Here is a 24,958-nt window from a genome sequence, read left to right as displayed (position 1 = left end):
GGGCTTTTAAAATTTCAGCTATCAAGGATTTCTCTTTGTTATTGTTTTAATTTTTTGGAGGATCAAAATATCTCCTTTATTAATGGTACAGGCTAAGGTGGAAGGTATAGCTTAGTGTGACAGCCAAGTGCACCAGCTAACTGAAGGGTGGAATTAGGTAGATTCCTCCACCCAGTTGCAGGCAGAGCTGGTCTGGGGTAGGTCTCCCCACCTTAGTGCCGTAACCGGGTAAGAATTACAGCACAGCACGGAGGCGCAGACAGCTCCGTCCCAAGAGGAAAAAGACAAGGAGGAATTTTCCAGTTCTATACATGTCAAAGATGAACGCAACTTGGTATAAAATTGAATAACTACACAATTTTAAAACTTTCTTACCTTAAGGTACCTATTATTAATGCTATCAAAAGCAGACAATCAGCATATCCAAAGGCATGGATTGGGATAATATGTTCTTTATTTCATGTAAGCTTTAAGAATACTTTAATCCAAGTTAAAACTTTCCATTTATCTGGAATATCCGACTCTCTAAATTTCAGTTTTTCTTCTGTTTTTCTTCTTTAAGGTAATTGTTCGAGGTGGAGGCCACATTTTGCCCTATGATCAGCCTTTGAGATCTTTTGACATGATTAATCGATTCATTTTTGAAAGAGGATGGGATCCTTATTGATGGATCAGCTACTTTCCTAAAAGAGAATGTCAGGGATTTTAATCTTTGAAAAGAAAATTTTCAAAACAGAAAATGTCACATAAATAAGAAAATTATCTTTTTAAATCTGCAAAATGTTTCTCATCAATAAAAATTATCCTTGAAACAAGTGAGGTTCTGTTTTGGAGGATCACTACAAAATTAACTGTAAGAAGATGCTGTGCATGAGTGAGAATTACATCTTTTAACTTAAAGTATGGAAAGGATGGATTCTGAAACACCGATTCAGATGGAAATGGATAAATAAATGGGATGTTGGGGCCTTGAATAGGAATTTTAAACTCCTTCTAAAATGATGTGAAAAGTGCAGTAAATGAATAAAGGTGTAACTACATCTTGTTCTATAAATAACAGAAAAGTTTATCATACCAGGCATCTGAAGGTGTTTGGTAAATATCAGGTAAGAACATCTGACTTATCATTCCAAAGGAATGGGTGACCTTGTAATAGTGGTGAGGAAGAGACTTTGGAATGTAGAAAGTCTTAGCAAGAAAGGTAGCTTGGAATTCTTTGAATTAGAAATCTTATGTGTAAAAGAAATGATGTACTGATTGATGATAAGCAGAGGATCTTAATCAGAGAACATACTAAATCCTTGCCTTTTCTTTCTTCTTTTTGTTTTTTTGTTTTTTTTTTTTGCTCGTCAGTTCATTTGAAATATATGCATTTATCAAACAGCCTGCAGGCCACATTAGTTATGAGCCATTTTTAATTTGGGTTTTAAATTCTGTACTTCTTTTAGCCAAATAAAGAATAACCTAATTTTGTATAATAATTGTTGGAATATCAAAAAAATTTGAGATCATCTTGCATCAAAATATATACATTTATAAATATACATACATGAGTAATTTTCCAACTAAAATATCACATCTCAGCACATCTTTCCTATTTATGCATCACACACTCCCATCTCTAATTCTACAGCACGTTTGGCTTTTTCCACATCATTTCCCCCTCATATTACCCATCTATGAATTGGCTTACTGGGGAACTAAATTTAAAAAGTCAAAGCCTCTTGCTGCAGATATTTTATTGAGTTCTTTTAATTTCTTATTTTGTGCCTGATTTCATTCAGGGTTGAGATTTTCCTTTTTTTTTTTTATACATGTTGTTCATTGTGCCCATATACTGTGAGACCTCAAATTGAACATTCTGATCAAAAGCAAATTTTAATTATTGCAGAGAATAAACTGGGGGAAGTGTGCACAAAGCTTTGCATATAGCCCCACCTGCAAGTTAAATAGTTGCATTTGGTCCCAATAATGTGTAGTGGAAAGAGCACCAACTGTGGCTGGGAGAGCTGGGATTTAGTCCCAGGTGTGTCGCACATGCACTGGATGTTTTGGATAAGTCATCTCACTGTACTAGCCTCCCAAAGTCTCAAAGAAGATAGCCAGAAGAGATTTCTCAGGTTCCTTCCAGCTCATGTATCAGTGTCATAGTGACTGTTTCACCAAGGAACCATGAGATGATATAGTCAAGCCTCATTATTAGTGGATTCCATATTTGCATCACCTACTGATTAAAATTTATTTGTAATCCCCAAATCAATACTTGCTCACGTTGTGGTCATTTGTGAGCATGGACAGAGTGATGAGAAATTTGAGTTACCCAATATGCACATTCTCAGCTGAGGTCAAACGAGGCAACACTGCCTTCTTGTTTCAGCTCTCCTAATGTAAACAAGCATCCTTTTGGCAGTCTACTTAGTGCCACATTTTCTGCATCTTTGTGCTTTTATTGGTGATTTTGCTATTTAAAAGGACTCCCAAGCATAGTGCTGAAGTGCCGTCTAGTGTTCTTGAGCACAAGAAGGCTGTGATGTGCCTTATGGGGAAAAGATGTGTGTTAGATAAGGTTCGTTCAGGCGTGAGTTATATGCTGTTGGCTATGAGGTCAATATTATTGAAGCAACGATATATGTTAAATAAGGTTTCTTTAACACACATAAAACAAGGTTATGTTTTGATTGGATGACCAAAATGTTGTGACCAAAGGCTAGTAGGAAACCAAGTCCTGGATTTCCCTGGGAGCAGTGTTTCAGAACTCTAATTCAGTGTTTAGGGAGGTGTTATAGAAAATATCTACAGTGAACAGACAGAATGGACTGTTCTTATGGAACACTTGGAGTAGGGATCAACACAAAATCATAGCTCAGTAAGTGGAAGTGGTAGATGTTGTCATTGTTTTAGATGTTGTCATTTTTATCATCTCCCTGTCCCAGGCACCAGGCCAGTGGGGACTGTTGGGGACAACTTGCCAGGCCTTCCCAGAGCAACCCTAGCCAAGTCCCTTGAGGCTACAGTCCTGTGGAGACTGAATCTGGCAGGTATTTTACATTAAAAGAAGGGAGGGTAGGGTAGTTCAGAGACTAAAGAAAAGCAAGTTTTTGAATTTAGTTGGAGAGAGTCCTTTGTGGAGAGACTCTCCCAGTGAGGTAGGCGTCCCCCATGAGATACACCAGTCCATTAAGGTGCCCTCCCTTAGTCCAGACAAGAGACAGGCAGAAAGTCTCACATGACTGCCGTTACTGCAAGCAGACAACTTATATAAACAAGGGGAATTACAGTGAGGACAGGTGAGGCATCTTCTTAAGCTTCTGGGTCCAGCATACTGCCAGTGACTGCAATGTACATGCCTGTAGGATGTTATCAATGTGGTTCCTTTCATAAAAACAAAGTCTTCAAATAGTAGGATCTTTATAACTCTTTGCCATGCGATGGGAAATGGCCAGGTCAGTCTCTCGTACCACAGGGGCTGTCTCAGGGCAGTGTATTTAAAGGAGCTGTAGAACCTGAGAATGGGTCCTGCATTCTTTCTTTCTCTGACAAAAAGACAAGGGTTGCAGATGAGTGAGTGGCTATTGTTAGTATGTCATCTAGCAGATATTTTTTTAAAAAGTAAACACATAATCTGCCCTTTCAAAGAAGTGATGCTTTAAAAATTAGTGAGAATGTAATTTCTTTTCAAAAGAAATTTAATCTATGGCAAGAGCATTTTGAAAACAGATGTTTGGAAATGTTTCCATTTACTGTGTGTGCATTACCAAAAAAAAAAAAAAAAAATCCTTAACTCAGGAAAAATTTCAACAAATGTCTTTACATAAAAGATGGGATTGAAAAATGCATGTTGGGAGTTAATAAAGCTCATCTAATGAGGTACTGCTTCCATTCGGATCTACATCTCTGGAATGTGTCTTTTTCAGCTCTGATGGACTTGGAAACCAAGTGTCAAAATAAACTGAACATATAACCAGACATTTGAATGTTATCTCACAAAAGGGTAACCCAAGATTTTCAAACATGACAAAGCATATTCAACACATTGATCCTATTAAAAATACTAACAGTAATATTTTAGAAAGTATAAATATTTTGTACTACTAAAAATAAATTTTTAAGAATTAAGTATTTAAAATTTCATCCTTTATCATTTCAAAGTTTCCATTTTAATTATTTCATAGCATATATGTTATTAGTACAGTAGTGGCATGGTTATACTTTATAAATGAGTGAATAATTATACATTTTTTGGTATGCCTTCAGCAATTTTTTAACAATAGGGGTGACATAGCATAAAGGTTTGGAGAACACTGAGAGGACAGAAGAAGTCTAAATTTAACAGTGGCCTTAAACTATGCACTGATTTTGTTAAGTTAAAAAAACAAGGCATCTAAAAATATAGTATGTTTCATTTATAAGAAAGGAAGGGAGAAAGGAAGGAAGGGAAATAAAATCAAACGAATAAATAAATAAGGGAGGGAGAGAGAGACACACACAGAAGTTCTGTAAGGAATAGAGTGCCTCTGGAAAGATAAACAAGGAACCAATAACAGTAGGGGAGGAAGGACAATGTGTTACTGGGCATGGGTGCGAAAGAGACAATTTTTTAAGTATATTTTGATTTTTATACCATTTTGTGCTTATGTTACGTATGTTAAGTATTAACATTCTGGCCCCAGGATCTCAGAGAAAGAACTGCCTTTTGGGTTATGTTTCTGTGGAAGCAGAGCCCAGAGGATAGGTCCATGGACTAAGTCTGCTCAGCGCAAGGCCAGAGGGAGAGTGTTTGGGTTCCCTGGGCAGCCTGACAGTGGAGAGGAGATGCTGCTAAAAATTCAAGAAAAGGCAGGGTTTGAGGAGGTAAGAGAGGGAGACTCTGGCCACATGTCTGCTGAGATCAGAGGAGTGTAGAGTTCTGCAGGATCTGGAATGAGAAGCAGCATTAGCCCTGCCCTCCCCACCCCCACCATGCACAAAGTAGGGCAGGGGGAGCTTGCTGAATGCTGTCGTTGCATTGTGCTGGGGGGAGGCCAGTGGGGAGTGACTTGATTTGACCTTTGGGTTGCAATTGTAAAGAGGCAGAAAAGCATTTCGGTTGCAGTGGAAGTCTGTTGGGTGGCCCATGAGTAGGTCTGCAAGGCCCAGCCTCGACCTCTCAGAGGTTGTTACCAAGAGGCGAAATAGGCCTTCCCTGGGGATTCATTTCAGCTGTAGACACCTAATTCTGTGAATCAGAAGTAATAATAACAGCTATTCCTTTTAAGCCCCTAAAATGCGCCAGATGTTCACCAAGACATCACCAGGTAGATGGTTTTCCCATTTCACAGAGGAGGTCATGGAACTTCATTGATACAGAGAGACTTGCCTGAGGTTCCTACAGCCAATGGCAGAGCCAGTCCAGATTCAAACTCATGTGTCTCTCCTTAAACTCCATCCTCTTTCCACGGAGAAGGCACCCTGCCTCCTGATCCTGAAGCTCTTTCTCACCGGATGACATCAATGGGTAAGTGTCAGGTGACCCCATTTGGGGTTAGAGTGTATACCAGCATTAAAAATGGGCTTTATTTTTAAATATTACATACACCAGATTATTGGAAACTAGATGTTGTATCTGCTCCACCCAAGAGGAACTAGTTTAAACTGGAATCCTGATTCTCTGGAAAGTACTGAGAGCTTTCATTTAATTACTTATGTATGTGAAGTTCTTTAGCCATCTTTTCTCATACTACCAGAAATGTGGTAGATAAGGCCAGAAAACAAAGACAGATCCTGGGATAAACTGCTTGACTTGAGCCCTGATTCATCTGGGAAAGTCTGGCATTCCCTTTCTTTCTTCATGTGAATGACAAGACCCCTCCTCTTACTGCTGATGATATGTGGGCATGGCCGTATCGATATTTATGCCATGTAGGCCCCTGGTTCTAAGCTCAGAAACCATTTCATTCTTCATGCTGAGCCCTTTCGGGGTTGCTCTCTGGTCCATGGGACTAACTGCAAAGATGAGTGATGGGGGCCCATTCAACTCCACCATCACAAAGGAAGTTTGTACACTGGGATGAAATACACCTGCTCAGATTACCTTTTCTTGCATACTGTAATGGTTATTGCTATTATAATTTGGAAGATTTAAAAAACATTCAGAAAACAAACCTGAGAGTGATTGATTTTGCTGCCCCCAAGACACCGAGTTAGGAATTGAAAGCAGACCGTTGTGATTTATATCCGCTCGACCCCAAGGAAGGACATCTGTTGGATCATTTTAAAGGGATTTTTGGCAACTTCAGGAGTGTGACGTGGGCTGTCTGCATTCCCCGGGGCTCTGCAATTGAGTAGAAGAGGCCAGGCCTGTGGTTGCTGTTCAAACGGATTTAACAGGAAAATTCATTGCATCTAGCCAGATCTTTTGGGTCAATATTACTCTTTTTCTTAAATCTTTAATTTGCAAATTGTTCATTGCAAAAGTTAAGTAAAAACATCCCCTCCCCAACCCCACACCATACCAGTGGTGACCACTGATAACTCATCCCAGGCTAAGGGAGGGTGGGCTACCTTGAACTCAGTACCACTAAGACTGCACCCAATGGGGGAAGACAATTACTGCCCCACCGAAAAAAAATCAAACCAAGGTGTTGTTACTAGAAGGAAGGAAGCCTGGATGCCAGGCAGCCCAGAGCCAAAAAATGTCCACCATATGCAGAAGTCAAAGCTCAGTAGAAAGAGTAAAGCCAACCTCTACATTTTGACATACAGTGGGAATACACATTGGTAATCTTCCTAATTTCCCAAGGAATATTTATAATCAAAACTCACATGTACATCTAGTAATCTTTGATGATACTTAAAATTTTCTTACATGAATCCAAGGGGAGAAAGGAAGTGAGTGCCTGACAGAATTGAGGAGGGGGAAGGGGGAGCACTGTTGGAAGAGAACAGGAAACCCGGACACTCACATCAACATTATGACTAGAAATTCTCCTGGATCCCTGGCCCCATCATGGCTGCCATCATGGTTGCACTAGGATGTGCCATATTAAACCTCATAGGTGACAGGACCTGTTCGGGGTGCTAAAGACACAGAGACAATTTTTGCCAACACTCCCCTGCGTCCGAGGCCCTCTAACTGGGGAGAGGGGAGCATGGGAGAGGGAAGGTGGGTAACCACTGCACAAATAACCATAGTCCCAGAGTGCTAAGTGCTTTCGTAGAGGAAGGTACAAAGCGCTCTGAGAGCAGAGAATAAGGAGTGATGAATTATTCCTGGGGAGGAGAAGTTTTCCAAACTGAGGGGTGGAGGAAGGCTGGAGGTCCAGAGGTCAAGAGTGGCACTGACCTTGCCTAAAGCATGAGCGTAAGTGTGCTGGGGAAATGGTGAGGCTCTGAGCACCCCTGCCTTCTCTCCTCCTGTTTTTATCCTCCCACCCCTGATAGTTCAATTATTTTGTTACAAAATCTGAATTCTCAAAGAACTACTCTAAACTTCTGTGATGGAAAAAGTAGGACAGATTCCCATATTCAGCTGATTTGAGTAAACCCCTAACGACCATGCTTTCGTTTTTCCATCTTGTCTCTATAGAGTTGGGGAAAGATTTAGAAGGCTATCTGCCTGTAAGTCCATCCATCAAGTGGCTTTGGTGGCATGCGAAATGGCATTTCTTTATTAAAATCCCCACACACTATACAGTAACATATTGCGACAGGCTGTCTTATACCAATTTCCCATCTCCCCGGGGAAGAGAAACATCCTGTAAGGAGGTCATTTTGAGATGGTCCCAGAGTGTGACTCACTGGAGGGAAATGCCAAAAGCTTTGGGGCAAAAATAAACAAAAGTGAAAAAAATACATCAATTCTATCCAAAAAAAAAAAAAAGACTGGGAGTGGTGTTGCACTGGAAAATTGAAGCTGATCTTGAGCAGGACTGAGGGAATAGTGGAGAGGGATTTTGTTTAGTAAATTAGGTAGTTTGTTCAGGGTGAAATTTCACCAGCATATACTTTCCTGGGTAGGGCTGTGAGGGACAGAGGGAAAGGGATCTCTAATAAGACACAGCTCCCTCAAATGAGCACCTTCTACCCCTGAAAAATCTTAACATTTGTTAGCCTAGAACCTAAGAGGTTTTAAGAATATTTAAGTGTTCTAGTTTCTTATGCACTGATAGATGTAATTCTCTTTTGGCCTCTTAAGTAAACCAACCTCCATGTAGCTTTGCTTCTAGATCATATTCTTCCCTTGCTGAGTGGTCAGAGAGTAAAAAAGATGCACCAGCCCAGGGAGCATGTGATTTTGAACCCCAATTCCAAATTTTCTGGGATTTTCAACTCTTTAGTGGAATTTTTTCTCCCTGGGCTTAAGTAGAGTAAAAGGAGTTGTTAGTCACATATTCAATTTGGAAACATTACAAAGACAAGAAAAAGAATTCAATAAACTTGAGTTACTAGAATACACCCAGTTATGAAAACTGGAATTGGGTGGTTTAAAAACACTACTGCCAATCATTAGAGAAATGTAAGTTAAAACCACAATGAGGTACCACCTCACACCAGTCAGAGTGGCCATCATCAAAAAATCTAGAAACAATAAATGCTGGAGAGGGTGTGGAGAAAAGGGAACCCTCCTGCACTGTTGGTGGGAATGTAAATTGATACAGCCACTATGGAGAACAGTATGGAGTTTCCTTAAAAAACTAAAAATAGAACTACCATATGACCCAGCAATCCCACTACTGGGCATATACCCTGAGAAAACCATAATTCAAAAAGAGACATGTACCACAGTGTTCATTGCAGCACTACTTACAATAGGCAGGACATGGAAGCAACCTAAATGTCCAACAACAGATGAATGGATAAAGAAGATGTGGCACATACACACGATGGAATATTACTCAGCCATAAAAAGGAATGAAATTGAGTTATTGGTAATGAGATGGATGGACCTAGAGTCTGTCATACAGAGTGAAGTAAGTCAGAAAGAGAAAAACAAATACCATATGCTAACGCACATATATGGAATCTAAAAAAACGGTACTGATGAACCTAGTGGCAGGGCAGGAATAAAGACGCAGATGTAGAGAATGGACTTGAGGACACAGCGGGGGAAGGGGAAGCTGGGACGAACGAAGTGAGAGAGTAGCATTGACATATATACACTACCAAATGTAAAATGGATGGCTAGTGGGAAGCGGCTGCATAGCACAGGGAGAGCAGCTCGGTGCTTTGTGACCACCTAGAGGGGTGGGATAGGGAGGGTGGGAGGGAGGCTCAAGAGGGAGGGGATATGGGGATATATGTATACATATAGCTGATTCACTTTGTTGTACAGCAGAAACTAACACAACATTGTAAAGCATTTATACTCCAATAAAGATATTAAAGAAATAGAAAAAATAAAAACACTAGTGCCAACAATTCCCAAGGAATTATCTTTTGGTGAATACTGGTAAGGCTAAGAATGCAGAGAGATTCCTCTTATTATTTCCTGCTTCTCACTCCACACAAATCCCTAAATTCCCAACAGAGGTACCATCAAATAAAGACAAGAGATCAGATCTAGAGAGATAGGGGAGGCATGCTTGGAAAAGACCAAAAGGAGGTAAATAGGGATGGGTCCTGAACCACCAGGGCAGCATGTGGTGCCCTCCCCAGAGAGTGAGATGGATTTTAGGATCCCCCTTTCTCCCCTGCTCCCCTTGTAGATGCAACAGCGGCCTGGAAGGCCCAAGTACCACTGGTCTTCATGATAAGCTCTTTTTCCCCGCTGCCCAAAGCCACCGAGTAAAGAAAACAACTTGGCATTAGGAGTGGAGGGCAGGTGATGATGGGCTTCCCTGGGGACAGATGTTCAACACTGGGAAAGATAGCAGAGGAGTTGGGAATGTTGGCAATGAATAGTTGCTACTTTTCCATGTTTATGATGTTGAAGGATTCTGGCATCTTAATAAATTCCCAAAAAACAAATTCCTAATGAAAGGCATAACAATATGTAAAGAAGAGAGAACTGTCTAACAGAAAGCAGAGACAGTGATAAAACTAATATATGCCTCAAAATGGATATACAATGTCAAGGCTATTCCTTCTCACATCTTCCTGAATAGTTTTCATAAAACCACTATAAAAGGATCCTATATTTATTGGAGACAAAACTGCATGGGTCTGCCCTGCTGTTCCTCAGGAGTTGACTGTATGTTCACCAGAGCAGTTGTTTCAAACTGTGCCTGGGCTCAAGTTCCAAATGACACACTGACTGCTCTCCTTACTCTCAGCAAGTGGCCTTGCCTCCTACTCTACTGAGACGATCAAAAGGATCCGACACTGGATCCCTGTTTTCCTCCTTCACCCCAACATGCTGCTGCAACATCATTGCCCGTATTCCCTTTCTACCACGGCAAAGTCATGACCTCTCTTCAGAGCCTCTCACCCACAGCTCCAACTTTCCGGATGGAAACTCAGATTTAACATGTCCAGACTGGTCCTCTTTCCCCCCAAACCAGAAGCTCCTCTTAGTTTTTCTTTGCTGAGAACACGCCCATTCTTGCAATCACCATCCGTCTCTTGCCTTTCTCTCCGATTCAACCAGTGGTCAAATCCTGTTTACTCTACTTCAGCAATGTCTTTTGCATCTCTGTTCTCCTTTTCCTTCCTGTTTCTAGACTATTGCACAGCCTACTGAAAGTTCTCTCTGCTTCTAGCCTTACCATCACCAGCCCCAACCATTAATCCATCCTAGACGGTGTTGCTATTTCATTTCCAAAGGTACAACTCTAATCTATCTACTTGCTCTCTGACCCAATGGCTGCCAAGTACTTTCAAGTTAATATCAAAACACCCTGACTTGGGGACTTCCCTGGTGGCACCGTGGTTAAGAATCCACCTGCCAATGCAGGGGACACGGGTTCGAGCCCTGGACCAGGGGAAGATCCCACATGCCGCGGAGTAATGAAGCCCGCGTGCCACAACTACTGAAGCCTGTGCGCCTAGAGCCCGTGCTCCACAACGAGAAGCCACTGCAATAAGAAGCCCGCGCACAGCAACGAAGACCCAACCCAGCCAAAAATAAAATTAAAAAAAATAAAAAAATAAAAAAACCCTGACTTTGAAGGCCTGTCACAAACTGACCCCACCTACTTTGGGAGGGTGGCTTCTTTTCCCACTGCTCAAATACAACCATTCAGATGAGGTTATTTGCCCTCACCTATATGCCTCTTTTCTCTTTGCTCATGCCTCTCTTTCTATCCGTCACATTCTCTGAAATGAAATACTCCCATCCCTTCAAGACTCACTCAAAAGTGCAAGATGCCTTAAGCATTCCTCCCGCCTTGGTTTCTCTCTTCCCACCCATCCCCAAAGAATCACTTTCTTCTCTGCATTATCTGTTGCACTCCTGTAATACACATTTCTGTCTTGTGTCAGAGTTGTCTGAAGTTTTTCTTTTTCGTTCCCCATTTGAGCAGGTAGCAGACTCCACGACTTCAGGGAGGTAAGGGGCAGGATGAGAAGCAGACGATTCTGGCTTTTGCTTTCTAAAAGCCAGAGGCCCAAGGGGAGGATAGAGTTTGAGGAAAGGTTAGTGGCTTGGAAAACCGGGAGAAACACCAGACTAAAAGGACCTTCTCCCGACTGGGGGTAGAAGCAAGCGCTGCAGGTTCTGCTTCCTGGCAGGGGCAAGACCCCGAGAGGAAGAGCTTCTGGGTGAAGCATCTGGGGAGTGGGGCCGTGGGCAATGACGTTCTCAGTCTTGCCCAGAAGCAGCAGACTGCCACCAGGTGTGAAGGGACCATGGGGACAGACACAGTGTGATGGGCTGATTAACAGAGGACCTTCTCCAAAGCCCTTGTCACTGCATAAGACTCTTGACACCTTAACACAACTCCACCCACAAACTCTGGGGATGGGTGGGGGAAGGGAGCAGAGCAATGACTAAGATGAAACTTCCCACCGGCCCAGCAGCGTAGGGGTGCAGAATTTTAAAATTATTGTAAAAAACAGAGATACCATCTTTCTTATCACCTGAATTTGTGGATTGATATTCATTCCTGATATGTTTAAATACACCTATCGCAACTTTTCCCTTGAGGAAGAGAACTTCAATTCAACAATATTTATTGAGTGCCCACTATGTGACAGGCACTGTTCTAGATGGACAGAGATATAGCAATGAACAAGCCTGAAGACCCCTCCTCCAAGGCATTACATTCTGGTGGCAGGTTAGTGTTCAAGTGCACACATACCTACAGAGATACATATTGACAAACGCCATGAAGAAAATCAAAGCACGACGGGGAATCCGGCATGGTGGGAGGTGAAGGCATGATCACATCGGGTGGTCCGGAAAGACCTCCTGATGTGCTGACATCCGAGCTGGGTCTGAAGGAAGAGCAGGAGGGAGCCTCGCCCATACCTGAGAGAGTATACTACCAACACTGCAGGACCAGCCGGGAGTCCTGGGCCTGTGAAGGGAATAAAAGCTCAGGATCTCATCCTGGAGGAGGGGCCGGTGCTGTCAGAGTCACGGAGGCGGTAGTTCAAGGTAAAGCCCTGGAACGTGCTCAGCTTTGCTCCCTGCACCGGGTGCCACGCACAGTGTGTGCTCAGGAAGTATTTAACTGAAGGGGGGGGGGTGGTCCAAGCATCAAGCACGCCGCTATTTATGCCACGTTGAGAAGTAATAGATAACACATAAAAATACGAATAAATATAGGACCTAATAAAAACGATCCATAAGCTCGTAGCCCAGATATAACGAACTTTAAACTTTTAATACTAGTCCTTCTGGTCATTTATTATTTGTAGATCCTATTTTTGTTTGCATTTGAGACAACAGTATGTCCTGTTGTCTTCACTTAATCCTACTGTGATTTTTAATATCACCCACTAACTCACTGAAGATACTTAAGTGATACTTAAGTGTATCTCTAACTGGTTTCAGCAGCTTGGACAAAGTGGTCACAAAGCGACTGATTCTTTCTTAAGGGCCACAGGAGGTGCTCAGAAGCCAGTGAATTTTATGAGGAGGGGGATCTACGGGCCACCAAACCTGTAGACTGAGACAGAGTGACAGCATGGATCTCCTGGCTGCAGGATGCCCGCTGCTCTCTAATACAGGGAATGCCCAGGCTTCCCTGCGCACAGGGTGTGGTCATCATTAGCAAGATGGTGCCTGTGAATTCTCCCCGTCCCTCTGGTCTTGAGGCATTGGAACATTTCCTAGAGAGTCATTTTGTTCTTCCTGGGTCTCTGTTTTACCTCTAGTAACTGCTCCCACCTGTTCCTAATGCTCTCTCTGGATAAATGATTCAACTCAATTCAGTGTCTACAACTTGTGGCTTCCTAAAAGAGCCAGACCATTTTGTAACACAAGGGAACATAGCTCAAACCAAGTCAAAACATCTAAGAGAAAATGTATTTATCTTCAATGTCCAGGATTATAAACTCTTCAGCTATTTAAATAAACATGTGCGTGGGTTTAAAAAAAAATCAGAAAGGACTTAACAGAAATCAAGCCTAAGCTCTTCTCTGATGCAGCCTCCTATCCTTCCATCTGCTTTCCGGACAGCTCTTTCTGGAAGAACTGTAGGACCTGTGCTGAGGTGTCCTCTTAGCCCCCGGAGAAATAGAATGGGTGTGTTCATGGCCCAAAAGGAAGACACCATTAAGTGTGTGGAGAGTAAATGCAGATTTTTACAGGTGAATCAACATTGTTATAGCTTGAGGATGTTCTGGGCTGGTTGCTGAAGCCACTTTTTTGCCCATGAGCAACAAATTAATTTATTCAAGACTTGCATTACTAAAAGGAAAACAAAACTAAGGCAGGACAAAATTAACGGGAAATTTAAGAAAAGAAAATCACAACCACCAACAAACAACCCTTAGTTTGGCTGAGATGATTAGAGCCAGATGGAGGGGGGAGCCCAGGTGACCAGATGGTTGGGACGTGTCTAAGGACAGAAGCGGCTGTGCATCAGCCAGCACAGTCCCAAACCTTCAAATCACTTGCAGTAGCAGAGAAGTATTTCCTTCCTTCCTCTTTCCTTTTTCAGCAATGGGGACGTTCAAGGTTGGAGCTCTTTCAAATGAGAAGGCACAGTGGGATGGAGCTGGGTACCAAAACTGAGGAGCGGGGTGGGTGGAATAGAGCAAAGCATCTAGGACTTTAGTCATGATCACTCTTCCAAAATTCTGGATTTCAAAATAAGACTCCCTTCTCAGAGATAATAAAAGGTACATTTGGCTGCTCTAAGGCTGTCCTACAATCAATTCCTGGTGGGTTGTTAGACATTTTGAGCTTAACCAGACCTGCACAGATCCTCCGTCTAATTCTATCATGTGGCTTCTAATGCCTTCGTATGTAGCCTCTGGCAACAAAGCCATTTTCCAATTGCTAATATCCTCTCCCTTCAGCACTCATCCTGCCAGAATCATTTACAGCTCCAAGTCTGAATCTCCCCAGAAAAGAGACTTTTTTCTCTTCGGCAAGATGGTTTCCGGAAAACAACCCTTTGCACAGGACAAATGAATATAAGAGTTCTGTTCATTACAATTAGCACAACAGTGAAGAAATTCAGGGACCTCAGTGCTACATAAAGGAAAAGAATGTCGCAGAAGTTCTTTACGTAGTATTTTAAAATTTATGATTCTTATCACATTTGCGACTTCACCCATTTAGTGAAGAACACTAGTTTGTTCATCGTATCAATGCTTTGTTAATGTTTCAATTCACTCCAGAAGCCCTTACGAGAAGCTTGCATGAGCTCTATAAAGACAGGGACTTTGGTCTCTTGTGTTCAACCCTGTACTCATACAGCTTCTAATAGAGTAGCTGGCACTTCACAAGTGTTCATTAATATTTACTGTTGAATGAACCGAGGTATTTTCTAATGGGAAACTGAAAGTCTGGCCATCGTTTGATTTGTGGTGTTTTGTGTGAAACAGAAGGGTTTATCTATCTTGGGGTTAAGAAGGGAAATTCTAGTTTCACTCTTAGGAAGCAACAAGGCTCTTAAAATAGATTTTTATCTAGCTTACTTTAAAATTGCGATCTACCACTAGGTATTCAGAAAGTCAACCCTTTCTTCCATTACAAATAAAAATTCCATCTTCTGTCATAGCAGTACTCCTTTGTCAGCTACAAGCTAAGCCCTGTCTGTAATAACAACATATTGCTCACCCTATGTTATGCCTAACAAGAGGATTCTAGGCTTGGGTAGAAGGGACAGACTTCAAATTACATATGCTAAGATGACATTTTCTCAATTCTCTTCATCTTTGGGGAAACAAAACAAAAGTAGAATGTACAGTCCCAAAATACTCCATGTTGTTTTATTTTTAATCATTCTTAGCTATTTGATGCAGCGGTTGGGGACTTGAGAAAATACAAACTTTCCACCTCTTCTTTTCACTGTTAGAAGAAAGCTGATTTAATAGAATTCTAACAACTGTTGGCCAAATCCCAGATGAAGCTGTGCAGTGATTCTGAAGTGACTCTTTAAAAGTCTCTCTTATGTATAACGAAATTATAAACTAAAACCTAGACTGCTGTAGAATCTTTTCCCAGAAAGAAAAATCTGTTCCAAATGTGCTGACAGCTAAAGAGAAAACCACTGGTGCTCCTGACAGGAAAACTGGGCTGGGATGAAAGAGGCAGAACTGAATCCTTTGACTGAAACTCAGATGGAGATCTAAGAGTTTTCTGGGTTTTCTTTGAACCTGAGCATAGGGAATACATACCAGCAAGAGGTAAAACCAATTCGTGTTGATGTCAGACCTGGTACTTCTAATAGCACCTTCCTCTGCTTCACAACTTGCATGTGGAATTCCCATGAAAAGGAAAGCACATGCATTAAGAGATCTCCAATGGGCCGTTGAGGATTTGCGGATGGAATTTCCATGTTCCTCCTGTTTTGATAGTTTTAAAACCAATTACCATGAAATGTGGATGTGATCCAGTTGTGGACTTAGCCTGTGGATGTGGCTATCGAGAAAATGAGCATATCAATGGACCATTTATCTTGGATAACTGCTGTTTAATCTATTAAATGTTCAGTATAAACTATTTTGTTAACTGTAGTAGAAGTGATCATAAATCATTGTTATGTGTGATTATTACTGAAATATAAAAAATTAAAAATTTTCCTTTTCATGCATGCCTTCTCATTTTTTTGGACTATTTGGAAATATAATTAATGCATATCTTCTCAGATTCAGCCTCATAAACAGGAAATGTGATTTAACAGCATTTAAGCTTCTGAGAGTTAAATGGACTTGGCTATTTATTTCTCACTGCATTAGCTGGGTTATTAGAAATGTATTTTGTTAATCTGACTGACAATGAGGTTGACAGTATACCAGCATTACCACCAAAAGCAGCTTTGATTTTTGCCTTTAATTAGAATTTTCATACCATAGCAGCTTGGATTTGCCAGGGATTCTTGCTTTAAAGGGATTATGTTGAAGATTATAAAAGTAGAACCCTCGTGGAAAAAGCCTGGATACTCATCTTAGGAACTGCAGCCCCACATCCCTACTGGCCAAGTTGCTTGTGAATGTTTGAAGATTCCTGTCACACTATAAGTTGCTGTGAAAGTGTAGAGCAGCTAAAGAAAAATCCTCCCAAGGAAAAGGCTGATTGGGAGTTGGCATGGCAACTGTAAACAGGACCCAACCTTTCCCATTTTAGAAAATTCACATAAATCTAAGAGCTGGAAGTAGAATGCCAGAATGATGTGAATACCTAAAAGATGAGAGGATAGCAAAAGTGCTGTTTAATTAAAGAAGATACAATCAGAAGACAGAGTAGAAGGATGGTGTTAGCAAAGAGCTAAAGAGGCCTTCATTCTTTAGTCTAGCGGAAGCAGAATATCAGATGGCTGAGATGGGGACTGAGGCAGCCTCGTGGGGATGAGGGCATTGTGCCGGGCTGGGCAGCCTTCCAGCCCCGAGGTGGACCAAGGGGACAGGCCACACAGGCGGAATCAGAGCACTGCCCACAAATCAATTGAAATATTTTATAATTAAGGGAAAATGGTTTCTAAGGAGCACTGCCTCCATGAAAGGGATTTGGAGTAAGACCAATAATAAAATTAACTGGACCTCGATTTGAGCCACTACGCTATGTGGCAGTGTTAGCTGCGTCATCAGCTTCTTTCTCAAGAGAAAACCTGAGCCCCATTCACATGAAGGCATGTAGGGCTCTTCCCAGACTGCCAATCAGATGACACATTCAGATGACATTAATCATAAGGGAAGAGGCACTACTAAAACTTCTCCCCACACCCCATTAACATATTCAAAAGGTGATATAAGATCCAGCCTCAAGGTGCTTGAAATTCATTTGGAAGAGATAAGACTAGGATATATGCGGACAATACTTTAGAATATTTATTAAGCAATAAATAACTAGCTGCAGATGGACACTCTCTAGATTCTAGAGTCTAGTTGAATCTCATTATAGCCATTTAGATCCCTGCATAAGAACTTTAGCAGGTATCGTTCCAGATTGAGGGAGAGACAAACATTGCCAAATATATGCCTTGATGATACTTTCCTAAAATGGAAATGTCTTTATTGCCCTTACTGATTAAGAAAGAAGATTGAGAGCAACTTAAATATCCATTATCTGGGTCTTCTTATATAAATATGACACATTTCTTTTTTCTTTTTTTAAACTAGAGAATGAGGAAGCTGACTTTGTTCTGATACAGAAAGATCTCTGTAGCACTCAGTGTCCAAACAGGAGAGTAGAAACCACTGTATATATTTCAAGCAGAGAAGGTTGCAGTGTAGGGAACTGGTTAAAAACTGCTGGAAGGGCTAGGAGCAGACAAAGAAGGCAGCTGTAACCTAAAGAATGGGAAGCTGCCACTGTCCCTCGGCTGGATCCGAGGAGTGGCTACTTACTGCCAATGTTGCTGAAACCACCCCCAGGCTTGTGGAGCTTGTAGCACAAGCAGTCAAGCCCAGCTGCACATCCTTGCTGCTGCCAGTAGCCGGGGAAATGATTAATCTCTTTCTCGCACACTGGGACCTACTACCTACGCCTCCCATTGGAAGAACCTAACATGAAATTGGCCAGATGAGTGAGTCTGGAAAAGGGGATGGAGAGTATCTAGAAGGATGAATTCGGACCTAACAGCCAAGAGACACAATCTGGTATATCCATTCTTTTGCTACTCAGATCCACACGTTCCATTGTATCCATCCAACGTCATACTTCCACGTCATATAAATGAATGTAGGCTCACTCTGTCCCCAAAAGGGTGGTAACACAGAGTGACGCCACTATAAGGAGGCAGCCTCAGCCACTGTATTGAGCTCTGGGTGATGTCAGTTCTTCTCTTTTAGTCACCATAGCACCTTGGATATTCCTTAACCTAAAGACTAAATTGTAAATTTAACCACCAACGACACTCAGTGTTATGCTTAACAAGCAAAGAAGAAAATGCAGAGTTGCAATAGTTCTTGTTTTGGTAACTGGTAACAAAACTAGTTGATTGATAATGATAATAGTTGAATAATAATTGTTAATGAGCTTCTTCCAGTGTCTATCCCATGTTCCATTTGCCTTTAACCAACACTTCAGTTGTTTGGGGTTCCTTCCTGGCAAGATGATTTAAACCTTCCTTTCTAAGGAGTGTGACTATTCCAATAACGTTTTTTTCCATAATGGAAAGAGTTCAATGTAATAAACTTGCTACTAGGTGGCTGGCTGGTCCCCCTGGGGAATGATGCCGCATCAGGGCTCAGCATTAGTCTCTGCTGTCAGCAGCTTAGGCATCCAGCAGTGACAAGAGCCAGAGCAGCCTTGCTGAGGGGAAGTCCATATTATTGAGCCCACACATGACTTGGATTCCTGCCACAATGGCCACATCCTACGTGAGCCTACTGAGCACGCCTCAGGGTGGCTGGGAAAGGGGCTGCCTGACATCCACAAAATGGGCATCCCGTCCAATTGGTTACTGACAGCCTCATCCCGGATGCCCTACGGTGAGCATTCACATATGAGGGTGCCCATATTTAGAGGTTCATCTGCAAACGTCTTCCTCAGACTCCTGTGCCACCAATATACCAAACCACTAGTCACCCACGAATTGGCATATACCCCTACTCTGGCCATCTCTCCATCCAGACAAAGTGGACAACTGCTCAGGGTTCAGCCTTGAGAGAATTTCTCTTACCCCATTCCTGCTTTGGGCTGTAATGCTTCTACAGTCCACATCTATCTGATGCCTTCAAATTGTAAGGGACCATCTGTGAACCTGGTCCAAACAGTTTCTTCCTCCACCGTCTGTCAATCCCAAAAGGACAAAGGTGTGGGTTGAGGGAGACTTACATCGCAGCAAGAGGAGGGGCTATGGGAGTAGGAGCTGCCTGCTCACGGAGCTCACCTGCACATTCAGGACCTGCTCAACTCCAGTCTGGTGTACGCTACCTACACTGGACAATTGCTGCTGTGTACGCCAACCGTATGGCTTGGTGGATCAGTGTATTGCTGCAAAACAAATTATCCCCAAACTTGGCAACAAGCATTCATTATCTCTCATGGTTTCTGAGAGTCAGGAATCGAGGAATAGCTTAGTTAGAAAGATCTGGCTCGGGGTCTCTCACGAGGTTGCAGTTAAGTGTCAGCCAGTGCTTTACTCACCTCGAGGCTTACCTAGACATGCTGTAGGTCAGGGATTCTCAAGTGAGGGCAGTTTTGCTCCCCCAAGGATATCTGGCGATGTCTGTAGAGATTTCTGGATGTCACAACCGGGGGTAGAGGCCAGGGATGCTGCTAAACAACATCCTACAATTCGCAAATAGCCTCCCACGTCGAAGAATTCTTTGTCCCCCAAATGTCAACACTGCTGATGTTGAGAAACGCTGCTAGGGAGGCTTTTTATGCGCTGGTCCCCACACAAAACTTGGCAGCTTTGTGGATTACTGAAACGTTGCTTTGAACAATACACTCAGAAAGAGCCTATGTTATCTCAAAAATCAAGAGATAGAGAACACTGTAGCTCTTTCTCAGTGGTAGGTGGTACAAAGTATAGCAATTTGCCCTTCAAATTGGAGAGGAAATGCCAACATTTCTCAGACCACTGGACCCCTTAGAAACTTCACTGAGGTAGTAGGCCTTTGACTTTTCTTGGAGTTTCTCTCCCACCCTCTGGCATACATATGTCTTATTAAGGCATCTAGAGTATGTGCTGCTTCCTGCTCACCATGTCAATAATGTAATATATTAGCAGGGTGTTCTGGGGAATATCAAGATGATCAAGGCCCCTGCAGACAAGATCTTGTCAGACAGCGGAAGAGTCACAGAGGTCTGAAGTAAGACAGGGAGGGTGTTTTGCTGATCCTGCTAATTGGGAGCAAACTCCATCTGGTGATCTTTGCTAATTTGGTATTGAGAAAAAAAAAGCATCTGCCAGATCAACAGTTGCCTTCAAAGTACCAGAAGCACTGTGGTGTTATCCAGTAAAGAGCCTACATCTGGTCCGGTACCTGAATGATTCTATAAGAATCCATAGTCATTCTCCAAGAACCATCTTCCTTCTGTCATGCCAAACATATAAGTTAAATGAGGATGTGGTGGAACAACCCCTGTATTGTTCAAGTATTAGATGGAAATACTAATCTCTGCAATTCTCCCAGGGATGTGGTATTGCTTTCAGTTTACTCTTAGGTAAGAAGAGGAAATTCCAGGTAGCTTCTGCATGGTCCTGCCTACCATAATAAGGCTCATCACCCAGGTCAGGGAATCAATACAGGGGTTCTTTTAGTCGCTGAGGACACCTGTTACAGCTCTATTCAGGGATGGGAAAATAACCATAGTGAGGGTGAGTAGACCCACTGTGAAGCAGCCACACCCCAAAGTTTCATTTATCATTTGATCACCACACAAGACCCCTACCCCCAACCCCTCTCCGTGGTCCAGAGGCATGTTGGAGCTTTACAGATTAGCATCGACTCAGAACTAACGTCTAGAAATTTCCCAAAGGCCTGGATATTCCCCCTTCCTCACTGCAGTTACCCTAGTTAATGGCTGCAGATCTTCTGGAGAAGACTTAAAGGAAGATTTACACTAGGTACTTACAGCAATGTTACAGGGTCCCTTCTCAAGGCTTCCCAGCCTCTCCTCTTAAGGTCAGAGTTCTCAGACCTTAGCATGCACAGGACTCAGCTGAAGTTCCTGCTAAAACAAAGACTGCTGGACCCTCCTCCAGAGTGTTTGTGTCCATAGGGCTGGCGGAGGGTCTGGAAATTTGCATTTCTAACAAATTCCCAGGTGCTGTTGCTGCTGCTACTCCTTGGACCCAGCTGCAAAATCAGTGATCCGGGCATTTCTGTGTCTTTGAACTGATTCAGATCTGAGACTTGGGTGATGAGCTATGACTCTACATTGAACAACTCAGGTTTCTAGTCACTGGATCTAGAGATTTCCCAGTTACATAAATCAAGTGATTCCTAGTAGAATTCCAATCTGTTTTGGTCCTAGGGCCACCATGAACAATTAACAAACATCAAAGATTCTTGTGTGCTGAAATACTCTGCTTGCTGCTGCAGACACTCTGCCCATTATAGTAACTGCACCCACCTTGCTGCTGGCTGTTAAGGCCTGCCACTTGGCTCTGCCCCTCCAGAAGCCTGTCACTGATGGAAGTCCAGAAGTCATTTTAATGAAGGTGTCTTCTTTCATCGGTGGGTTTCTGAAGAATCCCCACATAAGAGAGTTACCTTAAAATATCTGCCGAGTCTGGAGAAGACTGACCACAATAATATCAATCAGGAAAGATCTTTTCCATTCTTCTTACCACTCTGTCTCCCCAGATCTCCATCCTGGAGAAGCCAGAAACTGTGGTTAGCATAATAGGGTAACAAGAGTAGAAGCCCTGCTTGGGCAAAAAGAGAAAAAGCTGATCACAACCCCACCCCTACTGCAGGCTTAGAGGATGAGGTTTATCTGCAAAGCAAGGTTTTAATTATTACATGGAATTTAATTACTAAAATGAGTGGGTTTTTGCGATTTAAAGTGACTGACTGGAGACCCATTTGTATTATTGAAGAGTCACCAGAGAGCTCAGGGGTCTGCCTGAATTTTCATCTAGGTGATGGGAAATATCCCATGGAGTGGATTATAGAAGATACTTGGAAATACAAATAATGTTGCTTTGCAATTGAACCTTCTAAGACCTGCTTGTTCAATGTACCAGTTATGATGGCAAATGATGCGGAAACACGTAGAGATGGTTATATCTCCATAGAGAAGGTAAGAGATAAGACGGCGTGCTCCCAGACACAGCCACAGCTTCCCAGGTCCCCAAAGGAGATAGGCAGCTGTGGATGGTACTGTCTTGAGCACTGAGGGTTCCACTGTAGCCTAGAAGTACACTCGTGGGCTTTTATTCCCTCCTGGCCCTGCCTCACATCTGTTCGTTCCCGAGACTCTGCTAACGTGCCTACATACTCATGGGGTGCAAAACAACCCCCGTGTTTCTGAGTGTTAACTAGGAGATTGGGTGAAATGAAATGCAATTTCACAGAGTATCACCCAGGAGGCTCAGACTTTAGATCTGCCTGCATTTCATTCCTGAATGTCCCAAAACCATTACTTGGAAAGTATATCATTTCCCCCCTTTTCAGTAAATGCTAAAACAAGCATTTTAAATAAAGCATTTAAATATACAGATAAGTCCATTTCTGGATTCTGTTCTTTTCTTCCCTTAGATCCCTTAGCTTATGCCTGCATTGGCACCAGAAGAATAGCAAAAAGGCCAATGTGACTAGGGCAGAGAGAGAGAGGAGCAGAGTAATAGGAGATGAGATGAGAGAGGAATGTTCTCAGGGGGTGGGGGGAGAGTCACATTCTGCCTTTAAACTCTGTGAGCCATGGAAATGTTTTGAGCAGGGGGTGATGTGATTTGATAGGTAATAACAAGATCACTCTGGTTGCTGTGTTGTTCTATGGAGAACAGATGGTGGGGGGCGAGAATGGAAGCGGGAAGTTACTGAAATAATCCAGGTGACAGATGACAGCTGCCTGGACCGAGGTGTTGCAGGTGGAAGTGCCAAGATGTGGACAGAATCTGGATATATTCTGAAGGTAGAGCCAACAAGGTTTCCTAGTGGGTTGGATGTGAAGTGTGAACAAAAGCGTGAGGTCAAGAATGCTTCTGAACACACCATTGTAAAGCAATTATACTCCAATAAAGATGTTAAAAAACTTAATTAATTAATAAAATCAAATAAAATAAATTTAAAAGAAAAAAAAAAGAATGCTTCGGAGTTTTTTTGTCTGAGTTACTGGAAGGATGGAATGACTATAACCTGAAATGGGATAGAGTGTGGAAGAAAGAAGTTTTAGGGAAATACTACACTTTAGACATGTCTAATTTGAGATCCCTCTGATATGCAAGTAGAGATATCGAGTAGGTAGTTCAACACACAAGTTTGTATTTAGGAGAGAGATCCAGGCCAGGGATCAACCAGACAATTTGGGGTCTTTGAGACAGACAAGGTATTTAATGCCATGTGGGTAGACTGGATTGCCAAAGGAGAGGCACAGGCAGGAATGAGGTCCAAAGACCGGGACCTGGGGCACTCCAACATCAAGACGTCATGGAGGGACTGCCCTGGTGGCCCAGTGGTTAAGAATCCGCCTCCCAGTGCAGGGGACATGGGTTCGATCCCTGGTCCGGGAAGATCCCACATGCCGCGGAGCAACTAAGCCCGTGCGCCACAACTACTGAGCCTGTGCTCTAGAGCCCGTGCTCTGCAACAAGAGAAGCCACCACAATGAGAAGTCTGCACACCGCAACGAAGAGTAGCCTCCGCTCGCCTCAACTAGAGAAAGCCCGCGCACAGCAACGAAGACCCAATGCAGCCATAAATAAATAAATAAACTTGTTAAAAAAAAAAAAGACAAGACGTCATGGAGATGGGAAGAAACCAACAAAGGAAAGTGAGAAGGAGCAGCTTGTATGGCTGGAGGAGAGTGTGGCATCACTGAAGTCAAGAGAAATGGTCCAAGAAAAATGGATGGATCAACCCTGTCAAAGGCTGCTCAAAAGCAGAGCAAGGTGAAGACTAAGAATTCACCACTACTGAAGCAGTGGTCATTGGCAACTTGCCGGAAGCAGTTTTGGTAAAGTGGTGAGGCTGAAATTCCTAACTGGAGAAGATTCGAGAAGACAGAGAAGGATTAGAGACAGTAAGTGTAGACATCATTTTTCTAGTAGTTTTGCCACAAAAGGGAAGCAGACAATTGGGGCATTAATGGACTGGGCAAGCGGGGTCAATAAATGTTTTTTTTCTTTTAAGATGCAAGAAACAACAGCATGTTCGTATTCCGACTGGAGTGATCCAGTAGAGCGGGAGACACTGATGATATAAGAGAGTGAGGAATGAATTGCTAAAATGATGTATGGGCACCCATACAGGCAAACAGGCACCCTCAAACCCTTCTGGAGATACTGCATATTGGGTCAAGCGTTTTGAAGGGAAATATGGCATTATGTATCAAAATTATAGATGCACATATTCTTGGACACAGCAGTTTTATTTTCAAGATTCTATTCTGCAGATATTAGCATCTAGGTGCAAGGACACCTTTTCACATTATTTATTAAACACTGTATATAATATCAAAAGCCTAGAAAAAAACTTAAATGTATATGGATAGTGGATGGTTAAATCCATACCTGGAATACCATGCAGCATTGAAAATGAGCTTGATCTACATGTACTGTTCTGGAAAAACCTCCAAAATTACTTAAGTGAAAAATATCAAGGTACAGAAGAGTACATGGTACCTGTGAAAAAAAGTAGAGAATAAGATGATACGCAAAGATAGAGTTATAAATTGATATAAAACATATGTTTGTATGTGCATGGAACACTTCTGAGAGATGTGGACCTACTTCCCACTGGATATCCTTTTCTAATGTTTCAATTGTTTTTAAGAAGTGTATTTATTATTTTTCATTAAAATTTA

General features: G+C 42.3%; 1 protein-coding gene and 1 long non-coding RNA gene across 6 annotated transcripts in view; one reads left to right on the top strand and one right to left on the bottom strand.

The window, feature by feature from the left end:
* Positions 1-1,322, top strand: part of CPVL (carboxypeptidase vitellogenic like) — a 111,670-nt gene extending 110,348 nt beyond the window's left edge. The window contains exon 13 of one of the 3 annotated variants that reach the window (XM_068549223.1): positions 563-1,322. In XM_068549223.1, coding sequence (XP_068405324.1) covers positions 563-667 — 105 coding nt within the window. In that variant the 3' untranslated portion in view covers positions 668-1,322. The remainder of the gene's footprint in view (positions 1-562) is intronic. The other 2 variants (XM_068549222.1, XM_068549221.1) reach the window with 2 other exon arrangements.
* LOC137768045 (uncharacterized) lies at positions 457-24,770 on the bottom strand. Of its 3 annotated transcripts, XR_011074697.1 has the most exons (10): positions 24,666-24,770; positions 21,780-21,804; positions 21,563-21,674; positions 21,062-21,157; positions 19,625-19,706; positions 19,368-19,471; positions 19,158-19,267; positions 6,142-6,310; positions 3,277-3,533; positions 457-683 (listed from the first exon to the last, which is right to left on the bottom strand). It is a non-coding gene; the product is annotated as an uncharacterized lncRNA (long non-coding RNA). The 3 variants fall into 3 exon arrangements; XR_011074695.1 differs by lacking the exon at positions 3,277-3,533; XR_011074696.1 differs by lacking the exons at positions 3,277-3,533; positions 21,062-21,157; positions 21,563-21,674; positions 21,780-21,804; positions 24,666-24,770 and having other exon boundaries at positions 19,637-19,930.
* Positions 24,771-24,958: the final 188 nt, after the last annotated feature.

This window comes from Eschrichtius robustus, chromosome 8 (assembly GCF_028021215.1).
Source record: "Eschrichtius robustus isolate mEscRob2 chromosome 8, mEscRob2.pri, whole genome shotgun sequence".
Classification (NCBI taxonomy): Eukaryota; Metazoa; Chordata; class Mammalia; order Artiodactyla; family Eschrichtiidae; genus Eschrichtius; species Eschrichtius robustus.
The sequence above is the reverse complement of the archived record's forward strand: the minus strand, read 5'-3'. Positions and strand labels throughout refer to the sequence as shown.